This window comes from Scyliorhinus torazame, chromosome 14, assembly GCF_047496885.1.
Source record: "Scyliorhinus torazame isolate Kashiwa2021f chromosome 14, sScyTor2.1, whole genome shotgun sequence".
In the NCBI taxonomy this organism is placed as follows: domain Eukaryota; kingdom Metazoa; phylum Chordata; class Chondrichthyes; order Carcharhiniformes; family Scyliorhinidae; genus Scyliorhinus; species Scyliorhinus torazame.
Window position 1 is genome coordinate 101218783 of NC_092720.1, and position 25996 is coordinate 101244778.

Below are 25996 nucleotides of genomic sequence, written 5' to 3' on the forward strand. Positions count from 1 at the left end.
AGGCACCAGAATCAAATCTTCAGCTATCTGATTATTGCTCAGTTACGACTGTTATTGAAAATGAAAAAAGTGAAAATCGCTTATTGTCACAAGTAGGCTTCAAATGAAGTTACTGTGAGAAGCCCCTAGTCGCCACATTCCGGCGCCTGTTCAGGGAGACTGGTACGGGAATTGAACCGTGTTGCTGGCCTGCCTTGGTCTGTTTTAAAAGCCAGCTATTTAGCCCTGCGCTAAACCAGCCCCTAATAATAACCTTTCATTGTCGCAAGTATGAAGTTACTGTGAAAAGCCCCTAGTCCTGGAATTTCTGTTGCACATTTCCTGCCTGACGTGCTTGAAATCCTCTTTGAACTCCATGGCTCCAAGTGTCATCAGCATCATTAGAGGACAGTCCTCGTCTCCATGGAGCTATCCGCTAACTCTGCTTCAAGGTGTGAATATCTGTGATACACTCAGCTGCAGCAAAATAAATGCATCATGGCAACTCTGAGACTCTCACACAGAATTACAATATGATCTTTCAGTGGTTGTAGTCCAGCTAAACATTATTAAAATGGAATCCCTTTGGGCCAATGGATACTCCTGGGTTACATATGTGATTGCCACACATATGCAACCCATGGTTCCCTGTAGTTGCGGGAATCAACCACAGCAGCAAATCTGAGCATACGCTCATTCTGATTGGCCTCATTAGTGACAAAGTGCACATAAGTGACTGGAAGTTGCACTTGTGGGCAATGGATTGTAAAATTACACAAACTTCACCATCCTGGAAGGAGCCGGAGGCAAAGAAATTCAGAGCTGCGGTGACCTTGATAGCCACTGGCAATGCTTGCCCCATTGGTCCACTTAGCAGGAAGTCTTCTTCCAGGACTAACCAGCTGATGGAAAAGTCAGAGCCTCCTGAGACACTGGTGCTCACTCATGTCCAGGAAGCTGGTTCTCTGCTTTATACGCAGTGCCACGGGTATTGAAATGAAATGAAATGAAAATCGCTTATTGTCACAAGTAGGCTTCAAATGAAGTTACTGTGAAAAGCCCCTCGTCGCCACATTCTGGCGCCTATTCGGGGAGGCTGGTACGGGAATTGAACCGTGCTGCTGGCCTGCCTTGATCTGCTTTAAAAGCCAGCAATTTACCCTGTGCTAAACCAGACTTCTCTAGGTTGGAGATCTTTGTTCATCCCTCTGTCCTGTGGAGTAGCAAATGGTAATGGAGAAGACTGATGCAGCTGCTCTGGCTGCTGCTGCTCTGGCTGCTGCTGAAGCTGCTCTGGCTGCTGCCACTCAGGCTGTTGTTGCTAATGCTGCTCTTAATGCTGCTCTGGCAGATTGGATTGTGGCCTCAACTCCATTTTTCTGTCCCTTATACCCTTTGACTCCCTTGTCAATCAAGAATCTATCTAACTCAGCCTTAAAAATATTGAGTGACTCTTGCTCCACTATAGAAACATATGAATTAGTAGCAGGAAAATAAATAATCCACAAAAAACCTAAAGAAGTTATTCAGACAGAGTACAATCAAGCATAGTCACAGACTCATCAAATACTGATACTCTTTAAGTAGTATTCCAGTCAGCTCTGCCAACATTGAATAACTCGTTAATTGCAAAGTTGATCGAAACAAATCTTGACACTAACATTTTACCGTGTTGCTTTATTAATTTCAGCATCAAGATATGCAAGCAGAGCACAATCAAGCATATTCATGCACTCTTCAGATTCAGATACTTTCAGGTACCACACCAGACCTTCTATGGCTATTGTACAATTAAAACCTAAATATCAGAGCCTATATTCACATTCCGCCCAAATTCCTTGTTCTCCTTTATTGACTCTTTTTTGCCACATGGTCTCATATTGTGCTTTCCTCTCAGCAATTCCCCTCAGACATATCAACTCCATACTCCCAGGCTGCCTTAATCCAATGCAATTTGCATACCGCAACAACCGGTCCTTGGCAGACACCAAATCCCTGGCTCGACACTCATCCCAGGAGCATCTCAATAACAAGGACTCCTACATCAGACTCCTATTTATTGACTACAGCACCACCTTTAACACCATAATTCCAGCCAAGCTCATATCAAAGCTCAAAAACCTAAGACTTGGCTCATCCCTCTGCAACTGGATTCTCGACTTCCTGACCATGGAACATAGTCAGTAAGGATAAACAACAACACCTCCTCCACCATAATCCTCAATACTGGGGCCCCACAAGGCTGCATCGTTAGCCCCTACTATACTCCCTATACACACACTCAACTGTGTGGCACAATTTGGTTCCAACTCCATCTACAAATTTGCTGATAACATGATCTTAGTGGGTCGGATCTCGAACAACGATGAATCAGAGTACAGGAGGGAGAGAGGGAACCTAGTGGAGTGGTATAACAACAACAATCTCTCCCTCAATGTCAGCAAAACTAAAGAGCTTGTCATTGTCTTCAGGAAGCAAAGTATTGTACACCCCTGACTGCATCAACGGTGCAGAGGTGGAGATGGTTGACAGCTTCAAATTCCTAGGTGTGTACATCACCAACAATCTGTCCTGGTCCACCCACGTCGATGCTATGACCAAGAAAGCACAACAACACCTATACTTTCTCAGGAAACTAAGGAAATTCGGCATGTCCACATTGACTCTTACCAACTTTTACAGATACACAATAGAAAGCATCCTATCTGGCTGCATCATCGCCTGGTATGGCAACTGCTCGGCCCAAAAACATAAGAAACTACAGTGAGTTGTGAACACCGCCCAGTCCATCATGCGGTCCCGCCTCCCATCCATTGACTCTGCCTACACCTCCCGCTGTCTTGGGAAACAGGCAGAATAATCAAAGACCCCTCCCACCCGGGTTATTCATTCTTCCAACTTCTTCCATCGGGCAGGAGATACAAAAGTCTGAGAACACGCACTAAAAGGTTCAAAAACAGCTTCTTCCTCGCTGTTACCAGATTTCTGAATGACCCCTTATGGACTGATCTAATCTCTTCACACATCTTCTCTACTGAGTAATAATACACTCCTGTATGCTTCAACTGATGCCAATGTCTATGTATTTACATTGTGTATTTATGTATGCCGTATGTTTTTTTTTCATGTATGGAATGATCTGTCTGGACTGTACGCAGAACAATATTTTTGACTGTACCTTGGTACACGTGACAATAAACAAATCCAATCCAATCCAATTTGCTTTGGGGCTTGGACTTATCTTTCATCCTGACGTTGTATCAGAATTTAATCCTTTTATCTTACCTTTTTCACCAACCTGTCTAGCCTTCTCATCATCTTGAAGACTCAGCTGACCACTCAGTATTCTCCTTTCGTGAGAAAAGAGCCCCGGCCTGTTCAAGCTTTCCAGATACGCATAATGTATCTTAGTTCTAGAACCATTCTTGCAACACTTTCTTGCACCTTCTCCATTGCCTCCATGGCCTGTTTATACAGTGGAACCGAGGACTGTTTACAGTACTCCTAATTTGATCTAATCAAGGTTCAGTACAAGTTGAACATAATTCTTTATTTTTCTAATTGATTATGCTTTAAAAGAAACCTAGTGCTTTGCTAGCTTTTTTTTTAAATGGCCTTAATGTTTTTTTGTATTGTATCTCTGATCTCTCTCCATTGCTCTATCCCATTTAGACAATTTCTTTCCAAGCACTATGTGGTCTCCTTATTCTTCCTACCAAAATGTACCTTTTGAAGATTATCAATGCTGAAGTGTATTGCCAAATGCACTCATTCTGGACATTTATTAATGACTTCCTATATTTTGTCACAGTCCTCGATATTTACATTATCCCACAACTTGGTGTCATCTGCTAATTTTGAAATTTTATTTCAGATTCCCAAGCCAAATCCATATCCGAAAATTGAGAACAATAGTAGTGCTATCGCTAACACTACTTGTTACAAGCCAAAGAACTACAGTGTTTCTAGTACAGTGTATTTTTTGACTCAATGTAAGATGGCTCCCCCCAGCCTTGTGTCCCATGGCAGATGTCACCTGACGACAGCAAGCCAGATAAGACGTTTCTTACATGATTGCATTTTAAAACTCTAACATCCCACTTTCCATAACGAACAAAAGACAAAGTTGCATGCACTGTAATGTGTAACAATGAGTTACACAAATTGCCCATCACACTACAAGTGTTCTCACGCATTAACAAGATGTTCATTATTCTAACCTGTCTCTAAATATTCATTGTATACATAGTCGTTAAATCATGCAGGTCTCTTAATGTATGCACGCATGTTTTCAATGGCTCTTCATTGATGTTCTCTCTTCGGAGAGTATTTTTCCATTAGCACTTGTTGCCGTATTAACTGTTGTTGTTTCATTACCATTATTGGAGACAAGTGAACCTCTGGGAGTGATGGTGGCTCTGTACTCTGTGTAGCTGGTCATATCCCACCTTCCTGATCAGCCGGCTGCAGTGAAGATGCATATGCCTGCAGTTGCACTGGCATATTTGGTCATTCACTTGTATCGCATATGATTGAGGTGGCAAATGCTCTATGCATGTCATGAGTTGCCGCAGTCTGATTCTTGTTGAGAGGATTGAACCATACCCTGACGAGCTCTCCAATGGCAATGGTTTGGCAATCTTATCAAATGAAATTTGACTTTCTGCTGTTTAACCTTGACTTTTTTTTCACTCACGCCTGTTGCTGCTTCTGGCCCCAGTAGTTTTTGTGCTTTTGGAAGAGTAGTTTTGGTGGGGCGCAACATTAGTTTTTCAACTAGACTACTTTCTATGCCTTCAGTTGGCGTGTTTCTCCACTCAAGGGTTGCCTTGCGTACATTAGTGCTGGATTTACTCAATTGCTTGATGATTCCTTTGGCGGTTTTCAGTGCTGCCTCAGCTTTTTCATTCGATCGGCAATAGTGTAGAGATGATGGTCGGGATTCTCTGTCCCGTCGCACCCATTTTCTGGTGCGGCGTGACCCCGCCGGCAATGGGATTCTCCGTCCCAGCAGCCGGCCGATGGGGCTTCCCATTGTGGGCATCCCCACGCCGTCGGGAGTGCTCTATCGGTGAAACAGAGGATCCCGCCGACGGAGGATCCGGCCCGATATATATTATTAAATTTCCGAATCCTTTGTGAAGCAGTTGAATTCATCGCTCATGAACTCACAAAATCACAGAATTCCACAAACTTTACATTGCAGAAGGTGGCTATTTGGCCCAACGACTGCAGTGACTCTTGAAAGAGCATTCTACGTAGTCCCATTCCCCTGCCTTATCCCCTTAACCTTGCACATTCTTTTCAGTTAACAATCCAATTCCTTTTGAATAGCTCAATCAAACCTGCATCCGCCATCCTCTCAGGAAGATTGTCCCAGATTCCAGGCAACGTCTGGGTGAAAAACCTTTCTTCACTTAACTGAACTGAGGGCCATTGCCACTCATCATAATGTCTGGAATGCCATAATGTAAGATTTACATAAGATTTCACATTTTATTCAACTTTCTTCATGGGGAGTGCTGTTCTTGACAGCATGTCTATAATGTACATCTGTTACCCTTGCTTTTATGTCACATCCAAATGATATCTCTGTAGACAAAATAACATTCTTAGCAATCACTTTGGAGCAGACAGTGAGGGTTAGAGAAAAATGCTTTGCAGTGGTTTATGGGCAGCACGGTAGCACAGTGGTTCACACAGTTGCTTCACAGCTCCAGGGTCGATTTATGCTTGGGTCACTGTCTGTGCGGAGTCGGCATGTTCTCCCCGTGTCTGCGTGGGTTTCCTCCAGGTGCTCCGGTTTGCTCCCACAGTCCAAAGATGTGCAGGTTAGGTGGATTGGCCATGCTAAATTTCGCTCAGTGTCCAAAAAAAGGTTAGCTGGGGTTACGGGGATAGGGTGGACGTGTGGGCTTAGGCAGGGTGCTCTTTCCAAGGGCTGGTGCAGACTCGATGGGCCGAATGGCTTCCTTCTGCACTGTAAATTCTATGATTCTATGGTCGGATTACAATGTTACTTTGTCTCTCCCAAGCAGGTATAAATGAAAATGCTCACAAGCAAAAACAATAGTGAGGCGCTTTTTCTCGATTTGAGCATAGCATCATTCAGTTTGCATTAGCTTCCTCGATACAGGTGTGACTGGAGTGTCTTTGCTGCAAGACCTGTCTTGCTGGTATCACGCACCAGGTGACTTTATCTTTGACATTGCAGTATTTCAGCAGTGGTGTTGCCACCACTAGTTATTTGATTTCTCGTTCTGTGCCCCAATAATACTGCACATCAATGGCAGTGAGCTTGTGTATTGTTTCACACTTCAATGACAAGTTAGGTAAAATATTTTGCAAGGTAGGTCACAAATCCAACAAATGTTGTGCTACTTTCACATCTCTCGCAGCACTGCTACTCCAGCTCTCACCTTGTCAGGGTCCAGGCAAAGACCTGTTACTGCCAATACAACACCGATCTACTTGACTTCAGGCATTTTCAGTTGCAATTTTTTTCTTGTTCTGTTTCAGGTTCACCTGGTGAGCTCTCTCTAGTAATCACACTAGTTTCTGATCATGCCCAGTTATGGTTTCTTCCATTGTGTCTCCACATCCATCGTCGAGTATATCATCCACTATGGCTTTCACCCCAGGTAGATCACTGACTATCTCATGTTGACTGCGCTGATACTCTTTAGGAGCATTGGAAATGCCAAACCGTATGCACAACCATCCGTATCTCCCAAAGAGTACCCAGACTCTAGTTAGAAACTTATGCTTGCATCTAACTTCACTTGCCAGTAACCATCCTTCACATGTAGGGCAATAAAGATCTTTGCCTTTGACACCTTTTCACCTGAAGTGCTATGAATATATAAGGTGCGTTGTTACTCTAGCCTCGTTTCACTCGAACAAAAGCACAACGAGGCTGGTGAATAGTGGGAGAGGCCAAAAGCGAGAACTGCGCCAGATGCCAAACTGTTTGCTTTGCCCACTCCCATAGGCGAAATCAGGATCACACCGTAGCATGGCAAGAAACCAATTATCACCATTTAAGATCTATTTCCATTCAATTAGCGGGAGCAACCCCATATCCAACAGCCTCCCGAGGGAGCCGAGGAGGTGAGCAGCCATCTTCACTCACAGGCAATGAGCCTGGGGCACTGGGCTTGCTGCCTCTGTGCCTTGGGGGGTGCAGCCCAGGTTGGAGGTGGGCCGCCATGGGGAGCTGGGGGTGGGGTCGCTGATAGAGGCAAGGGTTCAACCATGCGCACGTGGGTCCTCCATGCCAACCCTGCTCCTGTTCCGGAGGTAACCCTGGTCCCTGCCTGTTTGCTCAATGATAACCCATAACTCCCACTGACCGCAGAGGCCTCTTGCCTTACAGCTGAAGGTTATTGCGAATACGGAATTGGCGATCATGGTTAAGGGAGCACTTCACACATCCCAAGTCGATCCCCGTGGGTGGCTGTGCTATGTCACATGTGTGGGGCTCATAGCCTAGCATCCCAATCACACCTTGATGCATGGACACTGTGCAATACTGAGGAAGGCAGCACATCAGACGCAGTGGCCAACTTTCGATCATCCAGAGGATGGGCCCAGGCCAGGGCACATGTCCGCGGCTGGGTATGCGTGGGTAGGGCGTGTCGGGTGTGGGGCTTGCAGTGGGCGGGTCTCCCCAAGTCTGGGAGGAGGGGCATGGGATTGGATGTCGGACTGCATCGCGGAACAAAGAACTAGATGCATCATACTGGTTGCAGTGAGGGTATTTTAATGTTCCTTGTACAAGTGTACACCACTGCCCTACTCTTCCGATGGTCCTGCCCCACTATCCCCCCCTGGCACCCTCCCCCCCCCCCAAGCCCTCCAATGCCCCCAATACCACTTCCCCCTCTCCCACCCCAACACGCATTCCACTCCTTGCCCCTCAGCTACCCCTGTCTGTCCAGTGCCCTCTCAGTGTTCCTCGACCTGCCTGGCCTTCTGTTCTCTACTGCTAGGTCTAGGTGTATCCCAGAATACACATCGGAGGTGGAGGTAGCCAGTTGCTTATCGCGTCCCAGGGCCTGAGATGGCCCTGACAGGTGTCCTCTGGGGACTCTGAGGCTGGAGGGATCTGGCGCACCTGATTGCATGACATATGCCGTGCATCAATTGTGGCATCCTCATAATTCTCCTCCGAGGTGATCTCATGGGAGGCAGGGGAGGGGGCCACCCCGGTTGGGCCAGCACTTGTAATGTTCTTGTCAAATGGCCTGATTTATATTACAAGGAGACTTGTAGCTAAAGGTAGAAATGATTTATTAACATTAACTGTGGGTCAAATATATACAAAACAACAGATGAATAATGGTATGAATATCCACAAGCAACCTCTCTCTCATCTCGCTAGTCAGTCTGATGTCACCTGACTCTAACATTCACTTATATACTAATGAGGCTCCTAGTGGTCAGTCGGTGAATTACAATACAACCATGCTATCATTACAGCACCGTCGGTTGGAGGACCTGCGGGAGAATGAACACGAGGTCAGTGGGAGGGATGGGTCAGTCTATATGGCAATAACAACTCAGGTTTGACAGGTTCCTCACTTCTGTGGCATGCTCAACCTCCGTGTTAGTGACTGCCCTGTCCTTAGCCACCCCCAAGCTCACGGCCGCTGCCACTTCATCCCAGGCGGCACTGGCTGCTTTGTCGCTCACCCTTTGGGATACTCGGCGGAACATAGCATCCCTCCTGGCCTCAACCACATCTAGGAGCCTCCCCAGGTCCGTGTCTCCAAACTTTGGGGGCCGGTCGCCTCAGCGCCATGCCTGCGAGCTAACTGGGGTTGGCTGTGCAAGTGCCATTTAAATAGTTAGCGGGGGGGGGGCGGAGGCTGGCGAGCACGTGTTGGCGAATCGGCTGGCAAGCCATCATTTGTGGCATGAAGCATGTAGGCTTCATTAAGTGGACCAATCAATGTTGTATTGCGTTGCTGGCCTCGCCGGGCCTAGATTTATTTTTCAACATGATTTAATTAATGTTTCTCAGAGGAATGTTGGATTTTCACAGCACTTCCTGCTTGCTACCACATTTAGAAATCTTTCCGGAGAATCGTACCTATAGCGTTCATTAGTTATGTTTACTTGGATCCAAAGCGTGCCTCTAAGGCATTCTCTGTCGTCTATTCTTCCTGTTATTCTGAGAGATTTAAGGGGGAATACAATTTGTAGCAGTCTCTCCCCAGCAGTTTTAAAAGTGTTGCTACTCATATCGGCTCCAACTTGTAAATTAAATCTGTTGCAATCTTGTATTTTTTGCCATTGCAAGCAGATAAATTGTCACTTCTGTCTTATATCACCTTTCATTTCATCAGGAGTGGAGAGAGAAAACTTACAGCCATTTTTGACACCCAGTGATTTTCTTGCAGCCGTTAGCTTTTGTTTGCCTTCCTTGTCAGTTGTTTTTTGAGAAGGTTGAAATATTTCTGTGTTCCTCTTTCAGGCTTCCCTCTTGCTTTTCAAAACACAATCTCAGCTCCACTTCTTGCCCATGTTACGAAATCAAGGAAGTGCAGAGCATCCAGTACAATGTATTTATTTCTCAATGCAAAATGTTTCCCTTCAACCCTGAGCCTCATGGCGGAGAGCACTTTGGAAGCCAGATAGTATTATGTTCCTTGTATTGTTCTCCAAAATAGCCAAAGTGTTGAAAAAGAACATAAAACTATGGCTGGGATTCTGCAATATGGCGGCTAAGTGTTGATGCATGCATAAACACCGGAGTGTTTCACACTGGCGTCAACAGGCCTCCTGGCCCAGCGGTTCCATGGCTCACAGCGGGACAGCATGGCGCTGGAGTGCTGCACGCGGTGGCGCCAATACGCGGCCCTACACTGCCGGCCGCTTCCGCGCTGAGCTGGCGCAACATGGTGGAGCCACACATGGGCCGGCACGGAAGAAGGTAGGCCCTCCCCCGGATCGCGCTCGCCTGCCGACCAGTGGCCCCCGATTGCGGGCCTGGCTGTCGTGGAGACCCCCCCGGAGTCTGGTCCCCCCCCCCCCCCACACACACACACCAGGGCGGCCACTGCGGCCGCGGATCCAAGCTCCTGCCGGGTTGAACCATGTTAGAACCACGCTAGCGGGAACTCGGCCAGTCGACCGCGGAGAATCACCGTGGGGGCCTCTTTCGACGGCCCCCGACTGGCGCTGCGTCGACTGCTTGAGCACAGCTGCCAGCGATTCTCCAGTCGCCGGAGAATCGTGACCCGGTGTCGGACCGGCATCGCGGGCCGTCTCGGCCTCAACTCTGATTCTCCAAGCTGTGGGCTCGGAGAATCCCGGCCTATATGTTTAAATCAAAACTAGTTTATTTTACACTACTTAATAATAATAACAGCTTATTGTCACAAGTAGGCTTCAATGAAGTTACTGTGAAAAGCCCCCAGTCGCCACATTCCGGCACCTGTTCGGGGAGGCTGGTACGGGAATTGAACCCGCGCTGCTGGTCTTGTTCTGCATTATAAGCCAGCTGTTTAGCCCACTGTGCTAAACCAGCCCCTACTTGAAATCATGTTCTGAATTTCCACTCCTTGAAATGGTTCGCACACTCTACTGAGTAACAGCTAACAAAATTATAGTATTGAATCTATGATACAGTAATTAATTATCTCTCAAATATATAACCTACACTCTAACTCAACTTCACACTATCCTTCTACATCAACTCCTCCAACAGCTTCTCCCAGAATGCCTAGTGACGCTGCCTTCTATAAGACTACTCAGTGATGCCACCTCGTGTTGATATACATGAACATCACCTTGTTAACCCTTTACTCTCCTTAGATTATACATATCATTACAGATAGGACCTTTCTTACATGATTACATTTCAATCCCCAAACACTGCTACCTAGAATACCAGCATTTATAGCCTGAATTTTGCTGATTGAGCATTTGGCCCAACATTGTCAGGAAATGCATACAGACAGCATGCTTAGGTAGTTGGCAGGACTTCACGCTGAACTTTACAGTCAGATCAGTGCCACTGGGAATGTTGGCCACTGCCGAGGCAGTCACCAGAAGGTAGGCAAAGAAAATCTTTCAAAAAAACACAGGGCCGAGTGCTGGAGGGGAACCCATGTGAGGATATCATGCAGGTTGAGAGGGATGCTTTCCCTGCCCCTGGTCCCCTCTTTGCTTTTAAAACAGCATCGCTCCAGGCTACTTACATGCCTTTGCCTCACTGATATAATTAGACACTTGTTCCTTCACAAGAAGGGTTTCAAATAAATCTATAAATTAAGTTTCATGTTTATGGCCATTTAATGCTTGTACAGGTTTGATGGATAAGATTTTTAAAAATCAATCCAAGCTTTCTTATGTTTGCATCGAGCTCTGGACACAATCTATCTCCTTGGCAATCTCTTGATGGTCCGTGATGTACTACAGCTGTGTTCAGTTGCCATTTTCATAATTTAATGATTGGAGTTAAGGAATGTCACTGTACCCTTACTGTGTAGTATAGCAGACCTAGGATACTTCATGCTGACTCTGGTTGAAATACATTGAGAAATGTTGTATTCCCACTGAGTAGTTGCTCTTTAATAATTCACCCATCACCTGTAATATTACATTTTCAGCATTGAGGTTTATTCAGGTAAATGCAGATTTATTTTTCAACATGATTTAATTAATGTTTCTCAAAGGAATGTCGGTGAATGTAATGTAGGCCTTAGCGATCTAAGTGCCAGAAGGTGGGTGACGTGTATATTCGGGATTCAAACTTCAGAATAAATTTCTACTTCAAAATAAGACTCCACTGTCTGTGTGGAGTTTGCAATGGGTGGCACGCACTGCTGCCTCACAGCTCCAGTGACCCGGGTTCAATTCGGGCCTTGGGCGACTATCTGTGTGAAGTTTACACGTTCTCCCCGTGTCTGTGTGGGTCTCCTCCGGGTGCTCTGGTTTCCTCCCACAGTCCAAAGATGTACAGGTTAGGTGGCTTGGCCATGGTAAATGGCTCCTTAGTGTCCCAAGGGTTAGGTGGGGTTACTGGGTTACGGGGAGGCGTGAGCATAAGTAGGGTGCTCTTTCCAAGAGCTGGTGCGAACTCTATGGGCTGAATTACCTTCTTCTGCACTGTAGGTATTCTATAATAATGTAAACCTTAATAAAGGACATGTGAAGTTAATTTGTTACATTTTAAATCCAAATGTTTATTGGAGGATTGACTTTAAAGATAGTAATTACAATTTAATTTATCCATTTTACATGGGATTTCATTCTAAGCTATAAGTAGTGGTAAATCCTAAATATCTTTGCAAGGGTCTGCTGCAGGATATACAAACACTGTGAATCTTAATTCTTCCAGATTTATTGGATGGTTCCAGAATATGACCTTGTGGATTCTTTTGATGTGCATCTTCAAGAGGCTGGTAATAATAATGGAGCAACTACTCCGCAGCAAGTAGGTATAACATTTTCCGGAATCGATGCCTCTTCTTTTGAGACTCAGTTGAAGGCCAATTCTGAAGCTATCTTCAGGGTCCGTGCGGTTACTACCACAGCACAAAGTGGTTGGAGCTATCCTTACAGAGTAAGTATCTCTTCATTCAGTAATTTTAGTGTCTACAATGGTGTTTTCTCTCAGCATTTGTGGAAAAATAAATGCCCTCCATTACCTAATACTGCGAATTCCCTCCCATCGGTGGGTTCATGCCCTGCATCTATAGATGGGGGTAGGTCTTGGTGCTTGGGGAACTGTTAAGATGTTACAGGTGACCTTTGCCCTCATGCTGGACTGGGGAAAATCTATTAGGTCTTTCCCCTTTCGATTTCTATCAGTCAATGTGCAAGTGTCGGCCCTTGGGCAGCAGAGACATCCAAATCAGATTTGAAGGGATTTGCCACATGCTATATTGTACTGAGATTTTCAAGGCTGTAGTAACCATTGTGAGGCTGCTGATATGTTCAAAATTTACTTCAATAAGTCTCATAACCTCATGGGTTTCTTGCCAACAGCATTGTCTCCCAGTGGTGCGTTGATGGCCTGGTTCGTGGAAGGAGGCTTCTTTAATTTTAAATTTGAGTTTGCAATGTTCCTTTTTCATCCATAGGATGGCATCACATGCATTTTTATTGGCACATTTATTTTTACAGCTGTTTTGGTCCGTTTTTTTGAATCATAAGGTATTTAATTTTATAACTTCAATTTTTAAAATTATTTTTATTCTCCACATTTTCATCCTTTTCATCAAACAAACAACAAAAGAAATTCAAACTAAGTTACAATCCCAAAAAACAACCCTATCAATATACAGTGTGGTACATTCCAAATATAAGTTAACAAAAGAACAGAGAAAAAACAACCCCCCCCCCCCCCCCCCCGCCAGCGTTCAATGGCAATAAGTTCCCGAAAGTACATGATAAACAATCCCCATGAATTGTAGAACCCACTCCTTCGCCCCTCCATTGCTCAAACTTCACCTTCTCCAAGGTGAAGAATTCCAGCAAGTTCCCCCCTGCCACGCCAATGCACAGGGTGGAGAAGCTAAACCTCCACCCCAGCAGGACCCGCCTCCGGGCAATGAGCGAGGCAAAGGCCAAGACATCTGCCCTGCACCGCAGCTCTGGCCGGTCCAACACCCCTAAAATGGCCTCTCAGGGACCCGGGTGCAAGTCCACATGTAGTACCCCCGAGATAATATTAAAGATCTCCCTTCAGTACCTCTCCAGCTCCGGGCAGAACCAAAACATAGGTAAATGGTTTGCCCCTACCGCACCGTTCACTGACATCCTCCATCCCCTTCAAGAGCTGTCTCACCTCACTTTGGTGAGAACAACGAACAACGAAAAGTACAGCACAGGCCCTCCAAGCCTGTGCCGACCATGCTGCCCGTCAAAACTAAAATCTTCTACACTTCCTGGGTCCGTATCCCTCTATTCCCATCCTATTCATGTATTTGTCATGATGCCCCTTAAATGTCACTATCGTCCCTGCTTCCACCACCTCCTCCGGTAGCGAGTTCCAGGCACCCACTACCCTCTGTGTAAAAAAACTTGCCTCGTATATCTCCTCTAAAACTTGCCCCTCGCACCTTAAACCTATGCCCCCTAGTAATTGACCCCTCTACCCTGGGAAAAAGTCTCTGACTATCCACTCTGTCTATGCCCCTCATAATTTTGTAGACCTCTATCAGGTCGCCCCTCAACCTCCGTCGTCCAGTGAGAACAAACCGAGTTTATTCAACCGCTCCTCATAGCTAATGCCCTCCATACCAGGCAACATCCTGGTAAATCTCTTCTGCACCCTCTCTAGAGCCTCCACACCCTTCTGGTAGTGTGGCGACCAGAATTGAACACTATACTCCAAGTGTGGTCTAACTAAGGTTCTATACACCTGCAACATGACTTGCCAATTCATATACTCAATGCCCCGGCCAATGAAGGCAAGCATGCCGTATGCCTTCTTGACTACCTTCTCCACCTGCGTTGCTCCTTTCAGTGTCCTGTGGACCTGTACACCTAGATCTCTCTGACTTTCAAGACTCTTGAGGGTTCTACCATTCACTGTATAGTCCCTACCTTCCAAAATGCATTATCTCACATTTGTCCAGATTAAACTCCATCTGCCATCTCTCCGCCTAAGTCTCCAAACAATCTAAATCCTGCTGTATCCTCTGGCAGTCCTCATCGCTATCCGCAATTCCACCAACCTTTGTGTCGTCTGCAAACTTACTACTCAGACCAGTTACATTTTCCTCCAAATCATTTATATATACTACGAACAGCAAAGGTCCCAGCACTGATCCCTGTGGAACATCACTAGTCACAGCCCTCCAATCAGAAAAGCACCCTTCCATTGCTACTCTCTGCTTCTATGACCTAGCCAGTTCTGTATCCATCTTGCCAACTCACCCCTGATCCCTTGTGACTTCACCTTTTGTGCCAGTCTACCATGAGGGACCTTGTCAAAGGCCTTACTGAAGTCCATATAGACACTATCCACTGCCCTACCTGCATCAATCATCTTTGTGACCTCTTCGAAAAACTCTATCAAGTTAGTGAGACACGACCTCCCCTTCACAAAACCATGCTGCCTCTCGCTAATACATCCATTAGCTTCCAAATGGGAGTAGATCCTGTCTCGAAGAATTCTCTCCAGTAATTTCCCTACCACTGATGTAAGGCTGTCTGGCCTGTAGTTCCCTGGATTATCCTTGCTACCCTTCTTAAACACAGGAACAACATTGGCTATTCTCCAGTCCTCCGGGACATCACCTGAAGACAGTGAGGATCCAAAGATTTCTGACAAGGCCTCAGCAGTTTCCTCTCCAGCCTCCTTCAGTATTCTGGGGTAGATTCCATCAGACCCTGGGGACTTATCTATCTTAATATTTTTCAAGACACCCAACACCTCGTCTTTTTGGATCTCAATGTGACCCTGGCTATCTTCACACCCTTCTCCAGACTCAACATCCATCAATTCATTCTCTTTGGTGAATACTGATGCAAAGTATTCATTTAGTACCTCGCCCATTTCCTCTGGCTCCACACATAGATTCCCTTGCCTATCCTTCAGTGGGCCAACCCTTTCCCTGGCTACCCTCTTGCTTTTTGTGTATGTGTAGAAAGCCTTGGGATTTTCCTTAACCCTATTTACCAATGACTTTTCGTGACCCCTTCTATCCCTCCTGACTCCTTGCTTAAGTTCCTTCCTACTTTCCTTATATTCCTCACAGGCTTCGTCTGTTCCCAGCCTTCTAGCCCTGACAAATGCCTCCTTTTTCTTTTTGACGACGTCTACAATATCTCTCGTTATCCAAGGTTCCCAAAATTTGCCGTATTTATCCTCCTTCCGCACAGGAACATGCCGGTCCTGAATTCCTTTCAATTTACATTTGAAAGCCTCCCACATGTCAGATGTTTATTTACCCTCAAACATCCGCCCCCAATCTAGGTTCTTCAGTTCCTGCCTAATATTGTTATAATTAGCCTTCCCCAATTTAGTACATTCACCCTAGGACCACTCTTATCCTTGTCCACCAGCACTTTAAAACTTACTGAATTATGGTCACAGTTCCCGAAATGCTCCCCTACTGAAACTTCTACCACCTGGCTGAGCTCATTCCCCAATACCAGGTCCAGTACAGCCTCTTCCCTAGTTGGACTATCCACATATTGTTTTAAGAAACACCCCTGGATGCTTCTTACAAACTCTGCCCCGTCTAATCCCCTAGCACTAAGTGAGTCTCAGTCAATATTGGGGAAGTTGAAGTCTCCCATCACCACAACCCTGTTGTTTTTAATCGTTTGCAAAATCTGTCTACCTATCTGCTCCTCTATCTCCCGTTGGCTGTTGGGAGGCCTGTAGTAAATGCCCAACATTGTGACTGCACCCTTCTTATTCCTGATCTCTTCACATATCTTATCCCTGATCTCTACCCATATAGCCTCGCTGCTCTCTGAGGTGTCCTCCCATAGAACAGCTGTGATATTCCCCCTAACCAGTAGTGCAACTCCGCCACCCCTTTTACATCCCCCTCTATCCCGCCTGAAACATCTAAATCCTGGAACGTTTAGCTGCCAATCCTGTCCTTCCCTCAACCAGGTCTCTGTAAAGGCAACAACATCATAGTTCCAAGTACTTATCCAAGCTCTAAGTTCATCTGCCTTACCTGTAATACTTCTTGCATTAAAACATATGCACTTCAGGCCACCAGATCCGCTGTTTTCAGCAACATCTCCCTGTCTGCTCTTCCTCAGAGCCATACTGGCCCTATTCCCTAGTTCTCCCTCAATGCTTTCACCTTCTGACCTATTGCTCCGGTACCCACCCCCCTCCCGTGTGACACTAGCAAACCTTGCAGCCAGGATATTTATGCCTCTCCAGTTTAGATTCAACCCGTTCTTCTTATACAGGTCACACCTGCCCCAGAAGAGCTCCCAGTGGTCCAGATAACGGAAACCCTCCCTCCTACACCAGCTGTTTAGCCACATGTTTACTGCTCTATCTTCCTATTTCTAGCCTCACTGGCACATGGCACAGGGAGTAATCCCGAGATTACAACCCTCGAGGTCCTGTCTTTTAACTTTCTGCCTAGCTCCCTGAACTCCTGCTGCAGGACCTTATGCCCCTTCCTGCCTATGTCGTTAGTACCAATATGTACAACAACCTCTGCCTGTTTTCCCTCCCCCTTCAGGATGCCCGCTACCTGTTCTGAGCCATCCTAGACCCTGGCACCAGGGAGGCAACATGCCGTCCTGGAGTCTCTTTCACGTCCACAGAAGCGCCTATCTGTGCCCCTGACTATAGAGTCCCCTATTACTATTGCTCTTCTGCGCTTTGACCCTCCCTGCTGAACATCAGAGACAGCCTTGGTGCCACTGCTCTGGCTGCTGCTGTTTCCCCCTGATAGACTATCCCCCTGACAATATCCAAAGGGGTATACCTGTTCAACAGGGGGACAACCACAGGGGATTCCTGCACTGACTGTCTGCCCTTTGTGGTGGTCACCCATTTCTCTGCCTGCACCTTGGGTGTGACCACACATATACAACTGCTATCTATGACGCTTTCCGCCACCTGCATGCTCCTAAGTGCATCCAACTGCTGCTCCAACTGAACCATGCAGTCAGTGAGGAGCTCCAGTTGGGTGCACTTTCTGCAAATGAAGCCATCCGGGACGCTGGAAGCCTCCCGGACCTGCCACATCTCACAGTCAGAGCACTGCATCCCTCTAATTGACATTGCGTTAATTAATTAGTAAATTTTAAAAAGTTACTGTTAACAATATGTTTCCTAGCACTAGATTTCTATTATAAATGTGAAAGCTAAATACAGTACTCTCCGCTCTCTGGCTTAGATACCCCTCTAAATTATAATTAAGTAATTATAATTAAGTAGTTTAACAATTTTTAATTTTTAAATTTAGTGTAGATTCCCAACCAGCCAATCAGGTCACAGCTTTACTGTGATGTCACTTCAGTCCCCCCCCCCCCCCCCCCACACACACACAATTTGAAAAGGTAATAAAAATCACTTACCTTCCCACAATGCTCTCTGGATCTCTCCCTGCATATTAACAGTTACAGGCCACAAGAAAGAGAACAAAACGGTAGGGGAAAAGCACCTTCTCCCACTCTGCACCGAATTACCTCACTGCACCAAATTACCAAGTTCCAATTCCCACTCTGGATGTGTCTCACTCAGGCTGTGTCTCCTTGGCCTGCGCCCTATACATGACCGTCAGTTGTATCAGCCCCAACTTTGAACATGAGGTTGAGGCATTCACCCTTCATAGCACCTTCGTTTTGCTGAGCACCTTCGGTCTGTGCGCATTCAGGACCTGGACCTTCCTGCTGCTTGCCATTTTAACAAAAAACCCTGCTCCCATGCCCACATGTCTCTCCTTGGCCTTCTGCAATGTTCCAGTGAAGCTCAACGCAAACTGGAGGAACAACATCTCATCTTCCGGTTAGGCACACTAAAGCCTTCCGGTCTCAACATCGAATTCAACAATTTCAGGTGATTAGCTCTCAACCACCTCGACCCATTTGTTTTCATCCCATTTCATTTCAACTATCTCTTACCATTTCTTTCTTTCTTGTCTTTCTTAATATATATTTAAACCTGCCCCCAATCTTATCCACCTTTCCTTACCCATTCTCCTCTTTGCTTCCCCCTTCCCCTCCCCCACATCTACATCTGTCACAGTTTACCCTCTGATGTTAGTGTCTCTGCTGTTTGGCCTCTCACACCTTTTGTTCTCTCTGGAGACTGCCATTAGCACTCTTTCCCCTTGGTTTCTGTGGCTATTAGCACCCCGTTTCCCTGGGTTTCTGTGGCTATGAATCATCTTTCATTCTCACTCCACAGTATACATATTCCCCACATTCTCTGACTGTTAGGTTTGACAAAGGGTTATTGGACTCGAAACATTAGCTCTTTTCTCTCCCTACAGATGCTGCCATTTTCCAGCATTTTCTCTTTCGTAACTAATACACTGAACTCGTAGTAGTTTCTTAACATAATCGATAGCCCCACACTGCATTTATATGTTACTTCGCAGAAATACAGGACCCATTCCAAAGTTACTCACAGCTTCCAATGTGCTTTTTTTCTCCCCCTTTCTTTGTCAAATGTCCCTTTCCCATTTCTTCTGAAATCCCAAACTGACCTTCAGAAGCACTGCTCACTCGATAATTCCTCCCCTACCCCCCGTGGCCATGCCATGATAAATCATTCAGAGTTCTCAAACTCTTGCCAGTTTCCTTTCCTCAACCTGCTTCCACCAGCATTCTGCCTGGTAGCAAACACAAACAGTCTTTTCCCTACTGCTCATAGCCACTGCTATCTCTCTGCCTCCATCCCTTCCTCTCTCCCTTCCTCTCTGCTCCTGTTCAATCTCGAAGACAGAATGTCTGCAATAACAAGAACATCTGCTCCTGCCTTTGTTTTCAGGTGTTAAACCTGGCACAGAGGTCTTATGGAAAGGGGAATCCCGCTCAAAAGGACACAGAATGTTTCCAAGGTAGGAGGGTGCTGTAAAACTCAGTTATAAGGCCACTGACTACATTTTATGCCACTTCCTTGGGTTTTCTTTCACTTCATTTTTAGTGACATTTATTTCCGTATGTCCCCTCCCAATCTTTGCCAAGGCATGATAAATACATATTGTGGTTACACAAGCAAGTCAGTGGCTGGGAATTCTGCAGCCGGTGGCTCATCTTTGGACTCCCCAAAGTCTTTCCACCATCTGCAAGGTAGAAGTCTGGAATGGGTTAGAATACTTTGCACTTGCTGGATGAGTTCAGCGCAATACCATCCAGAACAAATTTAACACAGAGGGAGGAGCTAAAAAATGTTTTTTGCAGGTTTAAAAGTGGACAAATCCCCAGGGCCAGATGAAATGTATCCCAGGCTGCTGAGGGAGGTGAGGGAGGAGATTGCAGATTCTCTGACAATTTTCAAACCTTTTGTGGCCACAGGAGAGGTGCAGAAGACTAGAGGACAGCTAATATAGTACCATTGTCCAAGAAGGATGATAAGGAAAAAACACAAAATTACAGGCCAGTGAGTCTAACATCAGTGGTAGGGAAACTATTGGGATAGATTCTTTTTTGAGATTCTTTTTTTTAAATAAATATTTTTATTAAGATATATATAACATTAAAAAAAGAACAAACAGGAAGGCTCACACAACTAAATAACACCCCACCTTCTCTGCCATTCCTCTCCTGCCTCCCTGTTTTTACCCAGTATAATCCCCCCCTTCCCCCCACACAGTGATGTCTCAACTACCCTTGAAGAAGTCAATAAACGGCTTCCATCTCCGGACAACCCCCCCCCCCCCCCCGCCCCCATCTCCGGACAACCCCCCTCCCCCCCCCACAGGCCCTCTTTAATGTTTTCCAGATTAAGGAATTCCACGAGGTCACTCACCCACACACACACCTCCGGCTTCGGCGCCCCCAAGTCCCTCCACTCCAGCAAAATCCGTCTCCAGGATACCAGGGAGGCAAAGGCCAAGACGTTGGCCTCCCTTGTCACCTGGACTCCCAGGTCCTCCTACACTTCGAAAATCACCACTTCTGGACTCCGGGCAACCTTCAGCTTCAGCACCTGGGACATAACGTCACCGATCCCCCATGCCAGAATCCCTCCAGCTTCGGACAAGCCCAAAACATGTAGACATGGTTCGCGGGCCCCCCCACACACCCACCCACACATGTCCTTCATCCCCTCAAGGAACCTGCTCATCCTGGCCACCGTCATATGCGCCCTATGAACCACTTTGAATTGAATATGGCTACGCCTAGCACACGAAGAGGATGTGTTCACTCTCCTCAGAGCCTCCTCCCATAATCCGGCCTCCACCTCCCTGCCCAGCTCTTCTTCCCACTTCCGTTTAACATCTCTTACCAGGGCTCTCTCCCAATCCATTAATTCCTTAGAAAACCCCTGTTTTCGACACCACCTTGTCCTGCAGCCCCGGGGGCAGCGGGTCGGGAAAGGATGACACCTGCTTCTTAACATAATCCCGTACCTGTAAGTACCGGAACCCATTCCCGCTGAGCAACTCGTACTCCTCTTCCAATTCTTCTAGGCTCGCAAAGCTGCTCCCCAAGCTGTTTGATCTCCACTTGCTGACACCCCCACAACCCTGTGTCCAACCCCCCTCTGCAAATCTATGATTCCCACAAATCGGTACCCAGACCAAGACACTCTCCAACCCCAGATACAGCGCAGCTGTCCCCACACCCTCAGCGACCCACCACCACTGGGCTCTTGGACAATCTGGCCAGCGAGAATGGCAGAGATGCCATCAACAGTTCCCCTAAAATGTCCTTACACGAGGCTGCCCCCATCTGGTCCCACGCCTACCCCTACCCCCTGCCCACTTCCTAACCATGGCTATATTCGCTGCCCAGTAATTGTTCATTAAATTTGGCAAGGCCAGCCCCCCCCCCCCCCCCCCCCCCCATCCCCCGTCCCCCCCGTCCCATTCCTGCAGCATTTTTTTTACCCGTGGGGATTTCCCCACCCACACAAACCCCCAAATCAGGGCATTCATTTAAAAGGTCTTTATTGGAATAGATTCGGAGGGGCAGAATTAATCTCCAATTGGGGAGGCAAGGATTAATCAAGAATAGTTAGCATGACTTTGTCAAAGGAAAACCAAAGGAGGTGACTAGCTGTGTAAATGAGGGTAGTGCAGTTGATGCAGTCACCATGACCTTCAGTAAGGCTTCTGACAAGCCAATCTCACATGGGTACAAGGTAAGAGCCCATGGCATCCAGGGCAATTTGGCACCAAAATTGGCTTTGTGGCAGAAGGTGATGTTTAAGGAGTTTAGTGACTGGAAGCCTATGTCCAATGGTGTTCTGCAAGGATCAGTGCTGGGTCCCTTGCTTTTTGTAGTGCACATTAATAATCTGGACGGCAATGTAGGATGTATAATCAGTAAGTTTGTAAATAACACAAAATGTGGTGGTGTGGTAAATAATGAGGAGGAAACCCTTAGATTGCAGGATGATGTAGATGGGCTGGTCAGATGGGCAGAACAATGGCAAATGGAATTTAATCCTGAAAAGTGTGAGGTAATGCATTTTGGGAGGACGAACAAGGCAAGGGAATCTACGATGAATGGTAGGACCGTAAGAAGTACAGAAGATCAGGTATTTCTGTCCATAGATCCCTGAAGACAGCGGGACAGGTAGATAATATTAACCATATATTCCATAGAATAAAAGAGCAGGGAGGTTATTTATTTATTTTTAAAAATATTTTTATTCTCCTCCTTTTTCACATTTTCTCCCAAATTTACACCCAACAATAAACAACAATCAGTTACGAATGTAATGTCACTCCCCATATCAATAACAGCAATCCCATCCTCCCACCAAACCACAAACATTAGCCCGCATGTTAACATAAACAAATGACAAAAAGGAATCAGGAATCACCATAGTTACCATTAACACATACAGTCCCCCTCCCCCCAACCCTCCCAGCACACACCCCTAATGTTCGATGTAATCGAATTCTCAAAAGTGCATAATGAATAACGCCCATGTGGTAGTCACCACTGTTGTATTGTATATACTGCATATGAGGGGTATTACAGTAAGGCCTAGTACTACAGGTACAGGGGTAGATCACTGCCTGCTGGCTCCGCCCAGTAGGCGGAGTATAAATGTGTGGGCTTTCCGAGCTTCAGCCATTTCGGCAGCAGCTGCAGGAGGCTACACATCTCTGTGTAATAAAGCCTCGATTACACTCTACTCTCGTCTCGTCGTAATTGATAGTGCATCAATTTATTATGCAGAGATTTTATAATGATGGATCTCCGCATCAAGCCTGATCGCCTGCAGCTGCATCCTCAAACAGACAACGCAAAGTCGGCCTTCGCTCATTGGCTAGCTTGCTTTGAAGCATACATCGGATCTGCGACAGAACCACCCTCAGAGGCACAGAAGCTCCAGATCCTTTACACACGGCTGAGCTCCGATATCTTTCCCCTCATCCAGGACGCGCCGACCTACGCTGAGGCCATGGCGCTACTGAAGGAGAACGGCACTCAGCAGACTAACAAAATCTAAGCCAGGCACCTCCTGTCCGCACAGCATCAACTCCCCGGTGTGTCTGTGGAAGATTTCTAGCGTGCCCTGCACGCCCTGGTGAGAGACTGTGATTGCCAGGCCATTTCGGCTGTTGAACATTCTGACCTGCTAGTTAGAGACGCATTCGTTACAGGCATAGGGTCGGCCTACATCCGCCAGCGCCTTTTAGAAGGGGCTACCCTCAACCTCGCGCCGACCAAGAAACTAGCGATCTCGCTCACAGTCGCCTCACGCAATGTACAGGTGTATGCCCCCGACCGCACAGCCCACCCCTCCTGGGCATCGTAGACCCCGCCAACGAACACCCCATCATGGACCCCATTAGCGACCGCCCCCAGCCAACCCCAGGCCTGCGCCGTGCGGCAGCCAACCAACCCCGGGGGACCCAAGTGCTACTTCTGCGGACAGACAAAACACCCCCGGTAGCGCTGCCCGTCGTGGAGCGCGCTCTGCAAGGCCTGTGGGAAGAAAGTACATTTCGCTGCTGTGTGCCAGGCCCGCTCGATCGCCGCTATTGTCCCTGCACACCCCATGTGCGACCCTTGGATGCCGCCATCTTCCTCGCCTCAGACTACGTGCGGCCCGTGGGCACCGTCATCTTGCTCGCCTCACAACACGTGCGGCCCGTGGGCGCCGCCATCTTGCTCGCCTCACAACACGTGCGGCCCGTGGGCGCCGCCATCTTGCTCGCCATCTTGCTCGCCTCACAACACGTGCGGCCCGTGGGTGCCGCCATCTTTCCCGGCTCAGGACCCCTGCTCGTCGGCCACCTCATCGGGCCGCTCATCGCCTGCAACCTCCACCGACCAGCCACGTCTCGCCTCCACCACTATCGACCAGTCCCGACCGCAAAACCTCCCGACCGCATCGACGACAGTGAATGTCGACGGACACAAGATATCCTGCCTTCTGGACTCCGGGAGCACTGAGAGCTTCATCCACCCCGATACGGTAAGGCACTGCTCCCTCACGGTACACCCCATTGACCAGAAAATCTCCCTGGCCTCTGGATTCCACTCCGTTGCGATCCGGGGGCGAAAGCACTGCCGCCTCACCATCCAGGGCATAGACTTCAGCGGCTTCCGGCTCTACGTCCTCCCCGACCTCTGCGCTGCCTTGCTACTCGGCCTGGACTTCCTGTGCAACCTCCAGAGCCTAACCTTGAAATTTGGCGGGCCCCTACCACCCCTTACTGTCTGCGGTCTCACGACTCTTAAGGTCGACCCGCCTTCTCTGTTTGCAAACCTCACCCCGGATTGCAAACCCGTTGCCACCAGGAGCAGACAGTACAGTGCCCAGGACAGGACCTTCATCAGGTCTGAGGTCCAACGGCTGCTACGGGAAGGTATTATCGAGACCAGCAACAGCCCCTGGAGAAAACCAATTGTGAAAACCGGAGAAAAAAACAGGATGGTCGTTGACTCCAGTCAGACCATCAATCGGTACACACAGCTCGACGTGTACCCCCTCCCACGCATATCTGATATGGTCAAGCAAATTGCACACTACCGGGTCTTCTCGACAGTGGACCTGAAATCTGCCGACCACCAGCTCCCCATTTGCAAGGCGGACAGCCCGTACACCCTGTTTGAAGTGGATGGCTGCCTTTACCACTTCCTTAGGGTTCCCTTTGGTGTCACTAACGGGGTCTCGGTCTTCCAATGGGAGATGGACCAAATGGTTGACCGGTATGGACTGAGGGCCACCTTCCCGTACCTGGATAACGTCACCATCTGCGGCCACGACCAGCAGGACCACGACGCTAACATTTCCAAATTCCTCCACACCGCTAAACTCCTCAACCTAACCTACAATATGGAGAAGTGCTTGTTTAGCACGAACCGATTAGCCATCCTTGGTCCAGAACGGAGTGCTAGGGCCCGACCCTGATCGCATGCGCCCCCTCATGGAACTCCCCCTTTCCCACTGCCCCAAGGCCCTCAAACAATACCTGGGCTTCTTCTTATACTACGTCCAGTGGGTCCCTAACTATGCGGACAAGGCCCGCCCACTCATTCACTCCACCGTTTTCCCCCTGACGGCCGAGGCTCACCAGGCCTTCAACCGTATCAAGGCCAACATCACCAAGGCCGCAATGCACGCGGTCGACAAGACGCTCTCCTCCCAAGTCGAGAGCGATGCATCAGACGTCGCTCTAGCCGCCACCCTCAACAAGGCAGGCAGGCCGGTGGCATTCTTTTCCTGCACCCTCCATGCCTCTGAAATCCGGCACACCTCCATCGAAAAGGAGGCCCAAGATATCGTTGAAGCTGTGCGGCATTGGAGGCATTACCTGGCCGGCAGGAGATTCACTCTCCTCACTGACCAACGGTCGGTTGCCTTCATGTTCAACACACAGCGGGATAAGATCAAAAATGATAAGATCTTGAGGTGGAGGATCGAGTTCTCCAGCTACAATTATAAGATTTTGTATCGCCCCGGTAAGCTCCACGAGCCCCCCGATGCCCTATCCCAAGGTACTTGTGCCAGCGCACAAGTGGACCGACTCCGGACCCTGCATGACGATCTCTGTCACCCAGGGGTCACCCGCTTTTATCACTTCATAAAGGCCCGCAATCTGCCCTACTTCATCGAGGAAGTCAGGGCTATCACCAGAGACTGCCAGGTCTGCGCGGAGTGTAAACCGCACTTCTACCGGCCAGATCGAGCGCAGCTGGTGAAGGCCTCCCGCCCCTTTGAACGCCTCAGCGTGGACTTCAAAGGGCCCCTCCCCTCCACCCACCGAAGCACGTACTTTCTTAATGTGGTCGACGAATATTCCAGATTCCCCTTCACCGTCCCATGCCCCGATATGACGTCTGCCACCATCATCAAAGCCCTCAACACCATCTTCGCTCTGTTTGGTTTCCCTGCCTACGTCCACAGCGATCCTCATTTATGAGCGATGAGCTG

General features: G+C 47.7%; 1 protein-coding gene across 2 annotated transcripts in view; it reads left to right on the plus strand.

The window, feature by feature from the left end:
* The window catches only part of LOC140389328 (tripartite motif-containing protein 42-like), a 78823-nt gene that overhangs the window by 40393 nt on the left and 12434 nt on the right, over positions 1–25996 (plus strand). Inside the window, exons 4-5 of one of the 2 annotated variants that reach the window (XM_072473489.1) lie at positions 12329–12553; positions 19421–19490. In XM_072473489.1, coding sequence (XP_072329590.1) covers positions 12329–12553; positions 19421–19490 — 295 coding nt within the window. The remainder of the gene's footprint in view (positions 1–12328; positions 12554–19420; positions 19491–25996) is intronic. The other variant, XM_072473490.1, reaches the window with a different exon arrangement.